The sequence below is a fragment of the Euprymna scolopes genome, chromosome 30, assembly GCF_053919585.1.
Source record: "Euprymna scolopes isolate OS-2025 chromosome 30, ASM5391958v1, whole genome shotgun sequence".
Lineage (NCBI taxonomy): Eukaryota > Metazoa > Mollusca > Cephalopoda > Sepiida > Sepiolidae > Euprymna > Euprymna scolopes.
The window spans coordinates 23,783,445-23,803,860 of NC_136511.1; the positions used below are offsets into that span (position 1 = coordinate 23,783,445).

The 20,416-nt window shown below is 33.4% G+C and overlaps 1 protein-coding gene across 50 annotated transcripts in view; it reads left to right on the plus strand.

Moving 5' to 3' along the window:
- Positions 1 to 20,416, plus strand: part of LOC145254714 (uncharacterized) — a 269,962-nt gene that overhangs the window by 9,356 nt on the left and 240,190 nt on the right. For all 50 annotated transcript variants that reach the window (XR_013863794.1, XR_013863796.1, XR_013863795.1 and 47 more), the window contains exons 2-4: positions 382 to 417; positions 4,493 to 4,549; positions 15,891 to 15,911. Coding sequence is in view for 47 of the 50 variants with exons in the window: in XM_080113386.1 (XP_079969512.1) it covers positions 382 to 417; positions 4,493 to 4,549; positions 15,891 to 15,911 (114 nt within the window). In the remaining 3 variants the exon portion in view is untranslated. The remainder of the gene's footprint in view (positions 1 to 381; positions 418 to 4,492; positions 4,550 to 15,890; positions 15,912 to 20,416) is intronic.

Sequence of the window (20,416 nt, forward strand, 5' to 3'; positions counted from 1 at the left end):
AAACAGTTTAATCGAGTTTAATCGCACGAGCGGTGTGATCAGTTTGCAAGTATATTTGTAGAAATATATTATTTGCAAGTATATTTGGTGAAATTTTTCGTTCATCAAATATTTTACTTTGTATATTGATCTTATCACGCGCTGTGTGGCCTATGGCTCCGTTCTGCTGAAATCACATAATGAATTTCCTAAACAAACTGAGCCCGAAATACACGAGGCTTTCAAAATCTCCGATCAGTGAAAATAGTGTTCTCAATTTAAAGTTCGACGCCCCTAAAAAAGATTTTCGTGTTTTTATTAGAATGTTGCCAGTGTTTTACTCTTAAAATAAACGATTTCTCAATTTAAATCATTGTATATATATATTTTTTTCTTTTTCAGCTTTCCTTATTTTATCTTCGGCATTTGTGAAAAATGGTAAATATTCAAATTAACTTTTGTTCAAACTTTCTTAAATTATTCAATGTGTAATATCTAGTCATTTGAGGTGTACACATTTCAGATTAATAAAAAAATTGGCTATCTTCAGAGTCTCAATTATAAATGACGCGTTATGATAAACATATACTCTTGTATATATATATATATATATATTCGTCATAAGCCGGACGATTTATAACGAGAATGAAACACAGAATATTATGTGTAGCTTAATTGCCTTATATATTCTCATAACTTACTATATATATATACATATATATATATATATATATATATATATATATATATAATATTGGGCGCAGTGCTATGATTATTAATTGTTGAGATATTTTTGATATAGTTCCAACAGATAGCTCGCCTTTTTTTCATTTTTTAATCATATATATTAAGCAACACTATATATATATATATATATATATATATATATATATATATATATATATATATATATATATATATACCAGTGGTGAAAAAACCGGAATAGAGTGCTGAATGTGTAGCCAGAGCAGTATATAAGACATTAATTACTCTGAGTCCAGAATGAGTTTTCAACTGGAGGAAGATCCTCAAAGAGAGGAAAAATCCAACTAGCATCGTCAGAATTCATAGATGGACTAAGTTATAAAATCAAATAAAAATGGAAAATTTCAACCAGTTCCTTCCTCTTCCCACCACACCATGCCCACTAACATTAACTATCAAACCTGTTGCCATGGTTATCCTTTAAATTAACTGTTACTCATGCCATTATGAATATAAATAGCGTCTTTTAATTTTAAACCGTTATAAGCTAAAAAAAAAAACATTTATAAGAATTAACACATAATTTATATTTAATTATAAACCCCTCTCTTATCGTATACACTCCTACTACTTTAAATTCCAACGTCCTCTCCCCTCCACTCCACCTTCTTTTCTAACTCCCCTTCATCTACGATTTGTCCATTCTTATTTGATTTTATAACTTAGTCCATCTATCAATTCTGACGATGCTAGTTGGATTTTTCCTCTCTTTGAGGATCTTCCTCTAGTTGAAACAATATGTAAACTCATTCTGGACTCACAGTAATAAATTTCTTATATATATATCTATATCTATATATCTATATATATATATATATGTGTGTGTGTGTGTGTATGTGTGTGTGTGTATATATGGTGAAACGATAAAATGTTTCCTCTAGAAAAGACGACATGTTTCTATTTCCGTTTGATAAAATCGTTTTTCTTCTTCTTTGTTGTTGTTGCAGACTAGTTGTGTACAGATTCTAAACGCAATAAGAGCCTTCAATCGTGTCTGATAGTGACACAATTTTCAACGAGCAAGATCGGAGATGCGCCCCTGTATAACTCATTCTCTGTACCGATCCAAGTTATGATTACAGGACCATTGCTGGCACCATCAAAATGCATAACTGGATTTCCACGAATAAAACAGAACGTAACCAGAGTGATGAAAACAATGTTTGCGGGCTTGTAGTCCATAATGTGTTTTCAAGTTAGGGCCACATAGTTCTACCTCACATCTTTGAAGTCGGCTTGAAAGTCAACACGAAAATGTGCATGGGTGTAAGTAAAAGAGTGGTGACCCCCTGTTGCAATCATGTGGCCGCTGGAAGACCCCGTGTATTCTAGCAGGACCCAGCGCCAGTCGACAAGTCTAAAGAAACCCAGACATCATTTCAGAAGGGTTTCCACGACATTGTACTCTTCTTACACTCGCGCTCTTCCCGTCCGACCTAAATCCGTTTATCATACGTCGAAAATATCACTACAATGACTTCATACAACACTAAAACTATCTCGATCGCTGCTACCTGCCGAGTATTCGCGAGCTCCCTCTTGCGCTTGTGGAAAAGCCATTCTCTTAGTTATCAATCCGTACTAAGACGGTGATTAAGGTTGAAAGCGAGGGCATTTAATAGGTGTCAGCTCTACTACATATTAAGCTCGTCGTTTTCACGACTCGGATACGAGTATATATTTTTGCTAATTATGGTTTAAGCCAGCACCTGCTACTAATTGCTTTAAGTGATCAAAGAGACGCACCTTCCTGCCACATTTAGATGTTTCCATTAGCTGCGGCAAACATATGCTTGGCATAAAGTTCAGGAAAGCACCTTGCACCCTTACATGCTTTGCTGCCTACCAGTCAGGCGAGTTCATACGGGGGTGCATCGCATCCCCCAGTGATTTAAACGTGTCCCATCTTACCATTGACATCATCCATTTTTCAATCAAATCGATTAATTGCTTACTGTAGTTAAGTTGCGCCATAGAGAGCTTTCCACAGATTGACTAAAATACATTGTAGTCCGCATTGCACTGTAGATGACCTACTATTGAGTTTAAACATGTAGTTATATATATATATATGTATATATAAATATATATGTGTATATATATACATACATATATATATATATATGCATGTATGTATGTATGTATGTATATATGCATGTATGTGAGTATGTATTGGCTTAATACAGACCTGTCAGCATGATTTAAAAAAATAAAAAATGAAAATACAGGTTAGATAAGCAGGTTTCGTTCCTCGCTCAACAGAGCTAAATCGAAGAAAATACGATTTTTAAAAATTCATGATTATGGCGGGGGAGAAAAAAAGCGAAAAATAAAGGAGGGAAACATTACATAGAAATTAAAATTAAGAGTTTCTTTTGCTTGTAAAGAGAAGGTCTCAAAGACTTAATAAAAATAGTTTCTAGAATTTTTAAATAAAGGGCGAGTGCGACTTACTCAAGATCGTTAACATTTTTGCACTGAAATTCATGGCATACGCATGGTTATTTATAAGGTGCTCGCAAATCGCAGAACTATAGTATTATTCAGAACATCCGAGGGTGAAATATATATATATATATATATATATATATATATATATATATATATATATATATATATATATATATATATAACGGCTGCAATAAAAATTTAAAATGCAAAGGCCAAGTATCATCGTTCAGTTGTGCTCTACATATAAACCTTTATTTCAAACGCGCATATGTCATATCAAAGGGTCTACTGTTGCGTTTACATGCATGGCATTTCTGCTTGTGTTCTGATAATGGATTGGATTTAATATTTAAATGAAAAAATCAAGCACAATTGGGAAATTGTGCTTTAAACAGAAGCATTCATTTCGGACGCTATATTTATTGATATTTGCCTCATCAGAAGAATAAGAACTCATTAACTTTAAATTGAGAAAAACAAAAATACAAGAAACCTCTTTTATAAAAAGTATGTTTGATTTATATATACACACACATATATATATATATATATATATATATATATATATATATTCTTGAAAAATGTTTAACCCTTAAACTATATACACAACACTTATTTAATTTTTATATTTTTTATCATTTCTTGGAAAACTATTTAGTCAGTACGTCATTTAATCACCTGCAATCACTGACAAAACTTGCTCTCCCAAATTCACATTAGTTCTTATGTTAATTAAAATGATCCTCAGTTGTTTACCATAAAACATGGTTTCGGGATTTAAAAAAAAATCAGTACATTAAATCATGGTTCGCAGCAGTGTAGATCAAACACCACCTCCCTTAATCACAAATACAAAGAATGTTCCAGATAATAGATCTAGTTACCTACTCATAGTTAATTTTGCTAACAAATTCATGTCATAAATAAATGTCTTCCTCACATGTGAGATTCGTCCCTGTCGCCAAATTCGAAAACGCTAAAATTTTTACAACTGGTGTATTTATCAGATTAGAGTTAATCCATTTTACGACTTATCACCCCCTACTATTATAAGTACTTTATACATTTACATTATTATTTATTTATTAAAAATAGATTAAAGTTAAAAATATATATACATTTTTACTACTACTACTACTGCTACTACTACTACTACTACTAATACTACTACTACTATTAATAATAATAATATATGCACTATATATATATATATATATATATATATATATATATATATATATATATATATATAAAAAGTATTTAACTTATCTATATTTCTTTCTTTCTTTACATATAGTCAAAGCCAAACCTCACGGCGCTGACTGCGTTAAAACTGTCAGCTTTGATCTTCCACGTAAGTAAAAACGTTTAATTTTTTTACGCAACTACACACACACACACACACACGCACACACACGCGCGCGCAGACGCACACACGTATATATATATGGGATAAGCCTGCTATGGAAACATATAAAAAAAGTCTCCCAGAATACATCAAGACTTTTGAGTGTAGAACAGTGAAAAAATCGAACAGTCAAACGTCCACCGATGTTGGAGAAAGTTACAAGTTAGTATCTTTATATTTCGAGGGTCAACATTGCTAAAAGGTGAAAGCTAACGAAATACAAAAATCTTATTGCAGTAATTATCGCAATCACTAAACTCACGAAAATGAATTTCTGAACTATCTGGCAAATATACCCGGTGGACCAATTGCAACAGAGACTAAAACCATCGCGATTTTACAAAACGTTTACAATCTTTAACACATTTCTCAGTTGGAGTGTTGCACGTGAATATCTGACATCCGGTAGGATGCTCAATCTGTAGCAAGATATTCCACCGTAGCAATTGGAAGGTCTGGGCTGCTAGTGTTGACATTAGTAGATGAAAGGAAAGTTTTTGAAAGTCTTGTTTTTAAATAGGTATATATGCAAATGCTTCCCCGTTAAAATTGATGAAATGTCTATTTATATAAAAATATAATCGTGATGGTTTTCAAATTTCTAATATATATCTACAAAGAAACACACAAAGAGACTGGAATATGAATTTATTATAATATAAATTCATATTTCACTCTCTTTGTGTGTTTGTTTGTTCACAATTTTATTAATTTATACAAAACGTGTCTTACTTGAATCTTTCATTTATTTCTATATATATATAGTATGGTAGTTCCTAAAAACATACAGTTAAGAGATCACCTTATTTGCATATGCCATTAAAAAATCGATTTTACTAAATAGCGGTATCTTATTTAATGTTTTTAGCGATACAACTATTTTAAGTATTCTATTTAAAATTGTTATTTAATAAATTTTAAACAACATTATATTTATAATATATTTAATTTAATTTATTTTGGAATTAATATTTCCAACAGCGACCTATTTTTAAAAACTTTTTTAGAGTTATTTGCCCCTAGCTGCTATGCATAAAAAAACAAACGTTCATCAAATATAATTTGGTAATTTCATTAAGTTTCTAGCTGGAAAATAATTCCGTGTAGATAAAAAATATTTTTTTTAATATTCAAACAACAAAAAAACAACACTTACGAAAAAACTGAAAATATTTCATTTGTTTGTTTTATTTTATCATTTAAACGGCAACCAAGAAATCGGTAAAATTTTAACATGTAATCCAGGGTCGTTTAATACTTAACAAATGGAGATCTACTGCCCACAATATACACGTTTTTTTTTCGTTAATTTCATCGATCACAAACTTAATTTTCTAATTAAAAAGGTAACTTTATACGACGGAACAGCGGCGTTTAATCCCTAAAAAAGTATAGAGTTGCCTTTTTTCAGCCTAATACATTTAAACAGCCTTTATAAACACTATGAAGAAATTTTGGAAAAAAAATAACATGTTAGAGTGATTGATAACTTTTCTACATACATTTAACGCAAAATGAACACACACTTTGTGGCCACCAAGCATTCAACGAGGCATATAGCCTCTAGCATTTTTTCAAGTTTGGCGATTGAAGGTGGAGGGCAGCGTCTCACAAATACAACTTGTTTTTTCTGGTGGAGGGGGCGGGAATTATATTGGAAACATAAAATAACGATAAATTTAATTATCTTTTATGAGACCATTCTCTAATTTCACCTAACAATTAAATAAACAAAACAAATCCAAAAATATGACAAATTCATTTTTTTGACGGGGGAAGTACATTAGAAACATAAACCGACAAATAAAAAGCAGATCGAAAAGCCCCCCCCTAAAAAGTAAATCGAAAATGTCCTACATTTACAAAAGAAAAAAAAAAACGGTAAAAAGTGCCCTTACAAAAAATAAATGTAAATGTGTAGTTTAGCAGCGTAAATTATTTGACAGACAAAAAACTTATAAAAGCTATTTCATTTTATATATTAGACCTAAGGACTGAAATAAAACAAAAAAAATATTTTCATGTGTTTTGTTATTTTTATTAGACTAAATGTGCACGCCTTAAAATTTTATAAGTTGGCCTTTTTTAGGTTTGACAGATTGGCTTTTTTAAGGCCAAATTTGGCCTTTTTTACGCTCTTTCATTACAAAAATATAGTTCATAAAAGAGATTTATAATGCCAGTCTGCAAAAATTTTAAAAGCAATAAAAAATAATAAATATAAATGATAAAAAATAATAAAAATGACATTTTTCTGGTTTTATTTCAACCTTTGGGTCTAACAATGTGTTTTATATAAAAATAAATATTTTTATATTATTTTTGTCTGGCAAATAATTTACGCCGCTAAACTACACATTTACCAAAATAAAAATAAACGCAAACATTAATGTTTATAAACGTCATTTGCTTTAGGTCCACAAAATCGTGAGTTTTCTTAGGACACTTATCCCTTCTGCCGAAATATCTGGTGGAGAGTGTAGCAGATACTTCTTTTTGGGGGCGATTACATTTACAAGTTTTTGTCCGTTCTTTTATTTTTGAAACTGTGGTGGAGGTATCCATGTTACCCATGATGAAACTGATTAGTATAGCAGGCGTGTTTCAAACGGAACTTCATGTCCACCCAGGTAACGCCGGGTACCCATGCTAGTATATATATATATATATATATATATATATATATATATATATGCATATATATATACATCTATATATACATATATATGCATATATGTATATATATGTATATATATATATATATATATATATATATATATATACATGATGAAAATGATGGAAATAGTATTCCGACAAAATAGAGAAAATAAAAAGGAACAAACCGTATTATGTGTTCATCAACGTTTCGTCTTTATTTCGAGACTTCATAGTTTTAAAATTACATTCACGACTATATGACGTCACTAAAATTTCTTCTCTTTAACAGCGCCAGCCCTCCGCCTCCTTTTTGAATTTCCAACGTCTTTTTTCCGTTTCTCTGAAATAGAACTGCGTCACACTGTGCACGTAAAACATTTTCAAACATTTTGTACTGGTATTTTTTGTTTCTTAATCTCATTCATCCAGAGGGAGTCTCGAAATAAAGACGAAACGTTGATGAACACATAATATGGTTTGTTCCTTTTTTATTTTCTCTCTATATATACATATATATATATATATATATATATACATACATGTATGTATATATATATATATATATATATATACATATATAAGTAAATAAGGGCTCACAGCGTTGCCCGATTGTAAAATTGGCTTCCATATGATATTTTCATTTACGCAGATCTCGTATTTATTATTATAGAAGTAATTATCTAACATATTTTACATATGCATGGTTTAAAAAGTTAAAAATTAAAAAAAAAACATTGTATTGATAACATTTCCTCGAATTACGTAAAGTGCGAAGCTAGCAAAGAAATCGTTTTTGATATATACACATACACACAAGTCTATTCACGGAGTCAGTTTTAGCAAACCGATTAAAATCCGATAACCCACGTACCAATTTTTCACTTTTTACTCTTAAGCAGTCCGTTTTTCCTGAATAAAAATCGATTAAAATGTCTTCCACATATCTGAATATACTATGTACCAAATTACAAGTCTGTAGATCAAAAATTCGTTGCGTATATAGGTTGAGAAGTGTCCTTACACATACACATAAGTACACACATTCTCATCCTTTTAGAAATACTAGCAGACCGCCCGGTGTTGCCCTATCGTTAAATACGCATAATTATTATATTTTAATTAATACAGAAACTGAAAGATGTGTACGCGACAACAATTGGGCTATGCTTGATACGATTTTTAAAAACTGTTTTCAAACCTACTTACATTTAACATAATTTATCAGCCATGTGATCCATTTAACGATCCTCATCTACCAATTTTTCAATTTTGATCACTAAGCTTCCCGGTTTTCCGGATTAAAATCGATCCCAAGTTTTCCATATGTTTGAATATTCTATATAGCTAATTTCAAGTACGTAAATAAAAAATCTGTTGAGTATATAGGTTGAGATGTGTCTTCTTACATGAACACTTACGCACACATTTTCACTTTTATGGATAGATAGATAGATAAAACTGGAACAGGGGATTGACAGAAGATAGTAATTAAAGGGATTTTTGTTTTCAATTTTCACTCCAAACAAGACACAGTGCCACTTTGAAATAGGGGGCTACGATCAGGGTGCAGGGACATTATGAAAGGGAGACGAGCAGAAAAAAAATCGGTTTACATTACACTTGAACTTCTGCATGCCAGTACAGCTGAGAAAACAGAATCCCAGAAGGGAGTTCCAAAGTCTAGCAGTTCTGAAGAAGAAACTATTGAAATAGAAGGCCTTCTTACACATAAGGATCCCTATTGGGTAGGAGTGGGATTTAGTTGCTTGTCGCGTTTGTCGGTGGTATTCACGCCGAGGGGATACAAGTGTTTGTAATTCATCAGAACATTCGCCATTAAATTCTTGTAGAACAGGCAGAGGGATGCAACACTACGTCGATGGGACAGAGCCTGAAGCTTAGATGTCAGTTCAGGACCTATTAGGTTGGTGACTCTCTTTTGAACCCTGTCCAGGAGTGAGAGACTAGTAGCAGGTGCACCTGCCCAAATGTCGCAACAATACTCCATACATGGACGAATGGTACATGATACTTTAAGGCGTAAGTACCTTTCTAGCAGGGTAGAGAAAGCCCACCTTCTTTGCATCAGCTTTGGCAATGCTCTCAATGTATCTGTTCCAACTCATGTTACCTGTGAACGTTATGCCGAGGAGTTTAAAAGAAGCACTTTAAGGTAATATGTCTTTGAACATTGCTATTGGTGGTAGAGGAGGTTTGTTGTAGTCATTGAAGGAAATAAGCTTAGTCTGGCAGTATTGAATGTGCAATCTATTTTTGTTCCCATTCCACTAACGATTGGAGGTCATCCTCCAATGTATCTGTCATTTCCCTAGATATGTGTTCTTTTGTTTTCTCCTCGTGCCTGTTATAGAGTGTGATGTCATCAGCAAATATATAAATATCAGAAACAATTTTATCAGGGATGTCATTTATGAATATTAGGAATAATAACAATCCAAGGATAGATCCCTGGGGTACTTCCGCATATTGTTTAGATGTACGCCTGTCGAGAACAACCTGAATTCTTTTCTCACTTAAGGATTTAATTGTGTAAAGTATTCTTCCAATGATACTATATGATCTCATTTTCCTGAGATGACCATCGTGCCATACTTGTCAAAAGCCTTAGATATATCTATGGCTTCCGCTCTACCCTCCCCTGCTTTCTCCACCCAAGCTACATTATATTAAGAACTAACTGTCAAATTAAACTGATCTAATAATTGCGAATGAGTCCAATGATTGCAAGCAAATGCTACGTTGCCAACCATCCACACCTTAAATTGAATAATTCATAGTATTTCGCTACAAATGGTCGAAGATGTGTTGATTCTTTGAAAACGTGTTTGCGTTTGCTGTGTATATTTTCGATTAAATTATCAGCTGTTGAATTTTTGTGGCCGATATTATTACAAGTAATCCATTCTTCTTTTTTTAAATTATTTTTGAGCCGGAAAAAATATATTCGGATGCTGCCCACACCTGATTTTGTGACAATAAAGACGCGACAATACAGTAAATGCTGAGGTGACGGTGATTAAGTGATTACCGGATGGACTGACGACATATGTGCGCCAGATACAAATTCAATTCGTCCTATAGCACCAGTTATCCATCACTCATTAAGTCGTCCACATAGAAATCATTAATTAATGCAGAAATTATTTTAATTAAATTACGAGGTGCTTTCAGCAAATTTCAAGACTTTTTCGTATGTTTACTTTTATTAAAATGAAACTCTATTTCCCTTCGAAGCAATCTCCTCCGGCTACAATGTGTTTGTTGTGCCGTTCAAACTGGAAATCCCCATGGAAGTCCTCTTGTGTAGACGTGTCAATGACCCTCGTCATCGACTCTTTCATCTCCACCATTGTCCGATAACGGCAGCTTCCATGATTTTCGTTGAGTTTATGGAATACCCAAAAGTCACAAGGAGCAATTTCCGGACGATAAGGGAGGGTGCGGAACTGTCTTGATGCACATCTTGGTCAAATAGTCTGTGATCTCAGAGCACCTTTGGGACAAACGTGGCGCAAATCTTCCGCATCTTCAATTCCTCGCGAATAATTTTGTGCATAGTTTCATAAAATAGTGCACTTATTGCCTCTGTAGACATGAAATTCTTTATTTGGACAATCAGCTCTGGTGTGTTGACTTCTTTACTGTTCCCATACCTCTCATCATACCTCACAGACTCTTTGGCTTCCTTGAATCTCTTATGCCACTTAAAAAAAAACTGATGTTCGATTCATGTAAGTTTGTGCAAAAGCAGTCTAAACCATTCCATACGTTTTGTGGCTTTCATTTTGTAAGTGTGAAAAATAATTTTATTGCATGTAGTTTTTCTAAATTGTATTTTTTAAAATTCACTATCTGTGACGATTCTTCTGTTGCTGTTCATTTAACCTGAAATAAAAATTGGTCAATCAAAATATTAGGTTGGTGCAAAAATAATGGCGTTTTTTGGACGTCTAACTAACTAACTATATATATATATATATATATATATATATATATATATATATATATGTATATATTAAATTGTAATTCATTTTTTTTTTTAAACTCTCATTGAAATGAATTTCATATCAAAGAATTTGTATTATTCTAAGCAAGACAAAGAATGCTTTAGAAAATTAATCTCCTTAACCTATAGGGGTTCGATATCTACCATCTCATCAGAGGAGAGAAAATATTAGCAAATACTTATAAAGGTATGCACCCTATTTGCTAAAGTAAGTGAGACATGGAAAGTCAAAGTCAAAATAATAAATTTATCAGAAGTCCTGTAGCAGGAGGATTTGCAGAAAAAGGATATTAAAGTTTTTTAGATCCAGCTTGCTTGGTAAAATCCATGTTATGCGTTCTTTACATCCGTTTGGTAATAAGGACCAAGTTATATGTTGGGTAATCCGCATAGCTGTGTAGATATCCGAATCGGGTAGACATCGAAACCCTATAGGTTAAGGTGATTAATCGGGTAGACATCGAAACCCTATAGGTTAAGGAGATTAATTTTCTAAAGCATTCTTTGATATGAAATTAATTTCAATGGGAGTTTTTTTTTTAAATTCTTTGAATTACAATTTAATTTATTTGCTCTATCTTGCATATCGAGTAATTCTTGTTTAGCTGGTATAACTTATGGAATATTACTGCCGGTAATATTTTGTAAACCTTATAATTCTCACGTTTCCATAACAACTGATTGTTAAATAAAAACTATTCTGAAGTATATATATATATATATATATATATATATATATATATATATATATATATATATATATATATATATATAAACGACATTATTTTTGCACCAATCTGATATATGGAATTGAGATACTGAAGTTTCCAGAGTCTACACCAAAAAAAAAAAAGTATGGACACATTTTAAAGGCACCTTGTATATATGATAAAGACCATTGTATATATCTATCTTTCCACGTCCTCTAACTTTTGTATTGTTATTTAAGTACTGTGTTCATCATCATAATATGAATGTTTAATGTGAACTGTTCTATGAACCGTATTTTTGAATTTGTTCACACACACGCTTGCAAAGACGTCGTATTGACATTCCGCCATTTCGCCCCATCCTCCCAAAAATAAACTGGGGGAATTTTAACCACCTCCAAAATAGCAGGCATTCCGTCATTTCGCCCCACTTTTCCAAAAATATACAGGAGAACTTTTAACCACCTCCAAAATAATAGGCATTCTGCCATTTCGCCTCACCCTCCCAAAAATAAACAGGAGGAATTTTAGCAACCTCCAAAATATTTCGCCCCACCCCCTAAAGAATAAAAACAAAATCATGAGGAATTTTACTCAGCTCAACTGTAACAGGCATAGTGCCACTCTCCTCTCCCTTTCTCCCCCCCCCACCAAAAAAAAATTAGGAGGATTTTTTTCACCTTCTACCGGGAAAACGTTGTGCACACACACGCGAACCTGTCTGGTCTCTTGCTCTTTTTCAATAAGAAGGACAATATTATACATTTTACTTAAATTACACTTGCAACATTATTAAAAAAGCAAGTAACATTTTAACAAATCCGAATTTCTTGATGCTTCTTTTCCTGCATCCTACAAAAACTCATGTCCTGTTTTCCGCCAATAACCTGGCCAAGTCGAATCATCATGATTTTTTTTTTAACTATCGCCCTTACCTCCATCACCTAGCACGCGATGTAAGACAAATCCTCGTTCCCACAACAGAGGAAGTGCCCAGGAGATGTCTTAAATCGATGAACATCTCTCTCATAAAACGTGTTATATTACTAGAATTCCTTGTAAACCGTGAGTGAAAAGACGGGAGAACGCCACATTGCACCAAATATAGAAGACCTCTATATGGACAAAAATTGAAATGTTTAGCAATTCCTATCCTCGGCTTACATTTCCACAAAGTAACAAAATGACGCACCGCCATGCTTTCCAATGCAATCCGTGCATCAGGAGTTGAGGCAACACGTGGGGAGAAAAGACTTCACAGCATGTGAATTGCTCCCCTCACTTTAAAAATTCTTCAATACAAATCACTATCAACTATCAAAATTTCCCGAAATAATTATCACCTCTTAGGCTCCCTTTATTCATGGGAGATCTCCACAACAGCGTGTTGACCCCGTCCCTGCTCTTACCCCACATTGAGCGATCTTCCAACAGAGATTAAAAAAATCAATCTTCACAACAAAACGGAGAAAATGATCAACGAAAGAGAAAAAACACTCCCTTTTTTTTTTCATTGTCCGGTTGATCCTAGCAGATTTCCACACTGTCTTTTTACAAACGCACCGCCGCAGCGTCTCGCTCTTTCTCTCTCTCTCTCCCAATGAATCACATATAGAAAAACCTGTATTCGCACCTTTTTCTATGAGACAAGGATATATACGTCAACACATGCTAACAAAACTAAACAAAACAGCTAAAAAAATAGTTCATCAAAATGGAAAAAATAATTGGCCTAATCTGCCGATTTTTTTCTGTGCAGAGTAACAAGATAAGAGAAAGCCACTCACCGTGTATCCTTTTATTTTCATCTCGCATTTCCCTTTTTTATCCTTCTTTCTCCTCGGTTGACTTACGTGATTTTGGTTTCTTCACTTTTGTGTCCCGTTTTCTTTTTTTAATTAAAAAAAATATATTCAACCGTTTAAGTTTTTTCTGCGTCTCTGTCTGTCTTTCTGTCTTTCTGTCTCTCTCTCTCTCTCTCTGTCTCTCTCTCTTTCTCTCAAGTTTGTAATGAGAGCGCTCTCATGGCTTTTCACTTTCTTCTTTTTCTTTTGTTCGTGATTTTTGTTGTTTGTTTAGTTGATTTTTATTTCAAAATGGATTCGGCCGTTCCAATTTTTTTCTGCGTGTCCCTATTCGTCGTGAAATCGCCTTAAGGTCGACCTCGGGTCTAACGGCACAATTGTAACCCCAGGTGTTGCTCCCTCGTCATCAGATAACCGCATTGCCACACGTCGTGAACCGTGGATTTTCGTACGAGTATTCCTCTATTCCTCTTATGGCCGGATCGTCCTTTTCCCGTTGGCGACTTTCGATGAGAGCACACGCGATTCACAAAAATGAAATATGAACAAAGAAAGGAAAAACAAATACGCCAATGTTAACATATAAATTGACTGTTTGACTTGTGAGTGTGTGTGTCTTCCCCTGTTTTATCGACGTTGCATTTGTCTATCTCTGCTATACAATCAACTCTAAATGTCAAACTGTAGTCGTTATCAACTCCCATACAACGTCTACCACATCAACTGACTGTCTGCTCTACGTTGGTATCACAGGTCGTCCACCCTACCGAAAGCTGCCCTTCCCTGTTTTATCAGTAGGTTTCTATCGTTACGGTTGATTGTAGGATATTTCCGATTTCTTTGTATATCCTAACCTATTTCCCCTTCCTTTGTCTATTGTAGGATATTTCTAATTTCTTTGTGTATTCTAAGCTATTTCCTATTTCTTTGTCTATTGTAGGATATTTCTAATTTCTTTGTGTATTCTAAGCTATTTCCTATTTCTTTGTCTATTGTAGGATATTTCCGATTTCTTTGTTTATTCTAAGCTATTTCCTCTTTCTTTGTTTATTCCCCCCTCTTAGCACTTAGTGGCTCAAATCCACCCACGACCATTTTACTATCACACTATTATGAATGTATAGCTAACTCGAGAACCAACAGAATCACTTCTCTCTCAAATTTATGCTAGACAGACTATTAGTTTGGTTTGTGAGACTGCTAGACTTCAGCAAAAATATATCAAATAAAATGTATTTATTTTTAGTTTTTATTTTGTTGTTAATTGTTTGGGGATGTATGTGTACATATGACCTTTTTTTAAGTATATATGCGTGTACGTGCGCATGTGTGTACCCGTGCCCACGACCCGCTAGCTAACCCTCTACAAACAATTAACAACAAAATAAAAACTAAAAATAAATAAACCGAATCATATACCCCCGCCTCCTAACATAAGCGAACACCCAAAAGGTCAAATATACTTACCTAGAAATCGAGACGCATAAAAACTTTAACATTAAGACTCGAATTTTAAAGTAACCCCCTCCTTCCATCCCCATATATCCCCCTTCCTCTTCATGTATCCCTATGTCCTCAGGCACACCAGAAATGAACCTCGCAGACCCTCCCCCACAAGTTCCTTAAACCCCAAAACTAAAACATTATCGACATACCAAGCGCCGCCTTCCACTTCCCCCTTGTTCCCTCCCTCTCTTTCCTCCGCTCTCCGCGCACCCCCTGACGTCATTCACTCTTTCACTCTTTCATTCCAAAATGGCGAACATTTCTTTAAAACTCGGAGGAAGCTACAGGCGGCCAAAAAACGGCCGAGTAGCTGAAACAATAATGTATCTTAACAGAAAAATACGGTAATAAAAAATAAAACGTATATATATATATATATATATATATATATATATATATATATATATATATATATATATATATATATATATATATATATATATATATATATATACCTCATGAGAGGAGAGGGAGAATATGAATCATTTCACTAATTTTATGTTTTTAAATTACTCGGTCTTGAATTTTAATATATCATTTTTGTATTATAATGAACACTTTCTTTCATTTTAATTTTTCAGCAAAAGCAGAAGAGTCAGATGGTAGGTTTTTATATTCATTTTTGTTTTCACAAATTATTAATTTAATAAAATCCAATAAAAAACCGGGTAAATAACGAAGTTTCTTTCTCTATTTGCATTAAATTCCTTCAATACATAAACACCATGCTCTATCTTCCCACTGTTTTTTAAAGGAAAGAAGATATTTTTTATTTGAACTCGATTGAAAATATCATTGCTTTTCGTGTCTTTTTTTATATTTACCTTCAATCTTTCATTAATTGTGCGAATTCGAATGATTTAAAAGTACGTCTTTTATAAAAGCAAACGTTTTTTATCCGTGTAAAGTGTAGACAATTCTATTACGGTTGCACATGTTTGTACAATCTATTTGGTTATTTTCTTTGTTTGGTAATTTCTGAAAATTGATTTGGATGCTATTTTAAATCTGTGAACTCTCTCACACACATACATGTATAAATTATTATGGTTATATATATATATATATATATATATATATATATATATATATATATATATATATATACATAGATCATCGTATAACGATTAGATCACTCTCTGACTGACGTAATTAACATTTAAAATTTAAAATGTTTAACATTCAACGCTATTTCACGAGGTTAATGGTAGCCGAATGGATACCGTCTCCGCTAATCGAGCCAGAGATGTCTCGTGTCGCGGGGTTCGAATCGTTCGGCTGGTATTAATCGTGAGACCCTGCGCTGAAGAATCCCGAAAGGATGAAACACTAGTGTCTGTAGGTATTTAATTATTATAGTAAAATATAAATATATATATATATATATATATATATATATATTTATACAGTGATGATCATATTTATTGGCACGGTAAAATAAAAGTTAAATTTTGTCTAATAAATTCCTAAAAAGGGATTAAATTAAAGAAAATAACAAAGTATATTATGTATTTTTAACTGGCCTTTCCGATGCAGCAATCGGATTTTAGAAAAAATAAATAACAAAGGAACAACAAACATAATTGCAAAAAACCCTTGTTCAAAATTATTGGCACGGCTTTGTTTTTCTTTCAGTATCAGTATAATATCAATCAATTTCCGGTTTACGTGCTTTCTGAACTTTTTTATAGCAATATTATGCTTGTTTAACGCTAATTCAGTGAATAATTTTTTTCAGATAATTTTTAGATAGCGATTTATTTAAACTATTATAAGTGACTTAATTATAATTTTCAATCGCCATGGTTAAAACTAAGGAACACAGCGAAGACGTCAGGAAGCTTGTTGTAGCATGCCATACCAATGGGGAGGGCTATGATAAGATTTCAAAGAAGCTAAACCTTCCCAAATCCACTGTTAGAGCCATAATAAACAAGTTCAAATCGCAAGGCCACGTTATGAGTTTAGAGGGTAGAGGGAGAAAAAGGATTCTTTCCCCAAGAGATGAACGGAAAATTGTTCGACAAGTAAAACAAAACCCAAGGATCTCTGTTGGGGAGATTGTTGATGAACAGAGCACCTCTGGAGTGAATGTATCTCGACATACAGTTGGTAGAGTTTTGAAGAGAGCTGGTTTAAAAGCATGTCGTCCGAGAAAGACTCCCTTATTGAAGCCTATGCACCTGAAAGCAAGGCTAGCCTTTGCAAAACGTCATATTGATAAAGATGTTGCATTCTGGAAACGTGTTCTATGGACTGACGAAACGAAAATAGAGTTATTTGGCCATAATAAAGTGTCTTATATTTACAGAAAATCTGGCGAAGCTTTCCTGCCTAAGAACACCATACCCACAGTGAAGCACGGTGGAGACAGTTTGATGTTTTGGGGATCCTTTGCTGCCTCTGGACCAGGGCGACTTGTTAAGGTCACAGGTAGCATAAAAAAGGAAGATTATGTTAAAATATTGGATGAAAACCTGAAAGACTCTGCTAAAGAGCTCTCACTTGGTCGTCGTTGGTGGTTCATGCAAGATAATGACCCAAAGCATTCAGCTAAACTGACTAAGAAATGGCTTGAGGACAATCATATTAATGTTTTGGAGTGGCCATCACAAAGCCCAGACCTTAATCCAATTGGAAATTTATGGAGAACATTAAAATTGAGGGTAATGCAAAGGAAGCCTAAGAATCTTATTCAATTGGAGGATTATTGTCAGGAAGAGTGGGCTAAAATTACTACTGAAGAGTGCAACAACTTGGTTGTAAACTATGAAAAGCGACTGAGGATGGTAATCAAAGCCAAAGGCTATACAATTAAATAAATCGTGCCAATAATTTTGAACAAGGGTTTTTTGCAATTATGTTTGTTGTTCCTTTGTTATTTATTTTTTCTAAAATCCGATTGCTGCATCGGAAAGGCCAGTTAAAAATACATAATATACTTTGTTATTTTCTTTAATTTAATCCCTTTTTTAGAATTCATTAGACAAAATTTAACTTTTATTTTACCGTGCCAATAAATATGATCATCACTGTATATATACATATATATATATATATATATATATATATATATATATATATATATATATATATATACAGGGTGTCCGCAAATATATATATATATATATATATAATATTAATTGCATTGCTGTTGTCTCATAGAAAATTATAGTATTACAGTATAAATTATGTAGATCTATATAAGAGTATAAATTCCTTTATTTTTGCATACATTGATGGAGATCAAATATTTGAAATTATAACCGGGATAAAGATGAATCATCAAAATGAAATAATTGCACGTGTGCCAGACAAGAACATATCTATTTGTATGGTATTATCTCTTCCTCGGGAGAGTTACTTGGTTGATCAACGTCCTGGGAACGCAACCATCTCCCCGGGGGAATAAACGATATCCCAACAATAAAGACATAGTTTCCACTATCGACCACTTTTTTCACCCGGACAGCATGTGGTAAGCACGCATATTTCTGTCTCTCCGTAAACGAAAGAAGGAATCCCTCCCCCTCAACACTAGTGTAAGGTCTTAGAAACGGCCCAATGAAGACGTGAAGATGGGTTAGTCATTAGGGTCTGTGCATAAAGACAAAATGCGTACCTGGAATTTTGGATGATGGTGTGTGGCTCCTTCATTCTTTCAAGATGACATCTTCACCCTGATGACATTCTGGTCGGAATCTTTTTACTTCTTCTTCCGGACCGCTTCGTTGTTTAATGGAAACATATATGGCAAACACAAGAAACCACACAACACGACACAACCGTAATATATATGAAATATAATTAACTATTTGGATTTATATTATGTATGCAATATATATTACAGTACTTTTACAATTTACATATCCTACAATTGATTTTCACCAATACCTAAACCAACTACCCTACACTAGTGTTGAGGGGGAGGGATTCCTCCTCTCGTTTACGGAGAGACAGAAATATGCGTGCTTACCACATGCTGTCCGGATGAAAAAAGAGGTCGATAGTGGAAAGGGAATTATCAGGCTGCACTTCTGTGTGTCCTTCCATCTACAGCCAAATTACAACCTGGCCACAGGGGGAAGGTGTATAAGCAACTACCAACCATGGCACTACGATATAATGTCACGTTTCTGCTTGTAGGATAATGCGAGTATATGGATTAGTGCATATATTAGTGGATCAAAGCGAATATATACCTTGCTCAACCACTGTTTTTCTCTATCGATTCTCACTTCCGATCCTATTTGAAATATTTTTTCTATCCATTTAGTCTAGTGCTAAAATCTAGATGAATATATATGTTAAAGGGGGGTTTCAGATCACATGCATGCACATATGCAACTAATAATGTTTGTATAAATATAGAACTTAATACCATATATATATATATATTTTGTTTAATCATTATAAACTAAAATATGTATAACTAGCATGATCCGAACACTGGCTTTGCCCGGTGGTAAGATGTCACAAAGCCAAAAGCGAATCGTTGAAAGATTTCCACCCCTACAATAAGAAATAAATCGTTATCGTAGACTGACCTGATATTGTTTTGTTTTGTTTTCTGAAGTGGTAACTGAGGTCTTCACCAACAGAGTGCAATGCTAAAAAAACCGTTAATTAACATAGGAGAGACTTAGCTTTCTACACCCCTTTAATAGAAAAATAATGTTTACGAATAAATGTGTTAAGCGATCGTGAAATAATAAACAATAATGTAAAAATAAACGGAAGATTATTTTGTTAATTTCGCATGTGTGCATGACCTACTTCAAGTAAAGGCAATTAATTAAAAATGAATATCCGAGAATACATACTTAATTAATTGGTTTTTCTAATTACCAGTTTAGAAATTAAAGCCCGATAATAAAATGAAATATACAGAACAGTAAAAGAGTTAAAACGTTAAGAGTAATATTGAGAAACGTAAAAATAATAATAATGGAATAAATGTATATTATTACTACCACTGTTACTACTACTACTACTACCACTGCTACCGCTAATACTACTACTGCTAATACGAATAGGAATAGGAATACGACAAAATAAGAAAAGATTGTGAAATTGAAAGTAACTCCTAAAGTAAGAATCGGAAAGA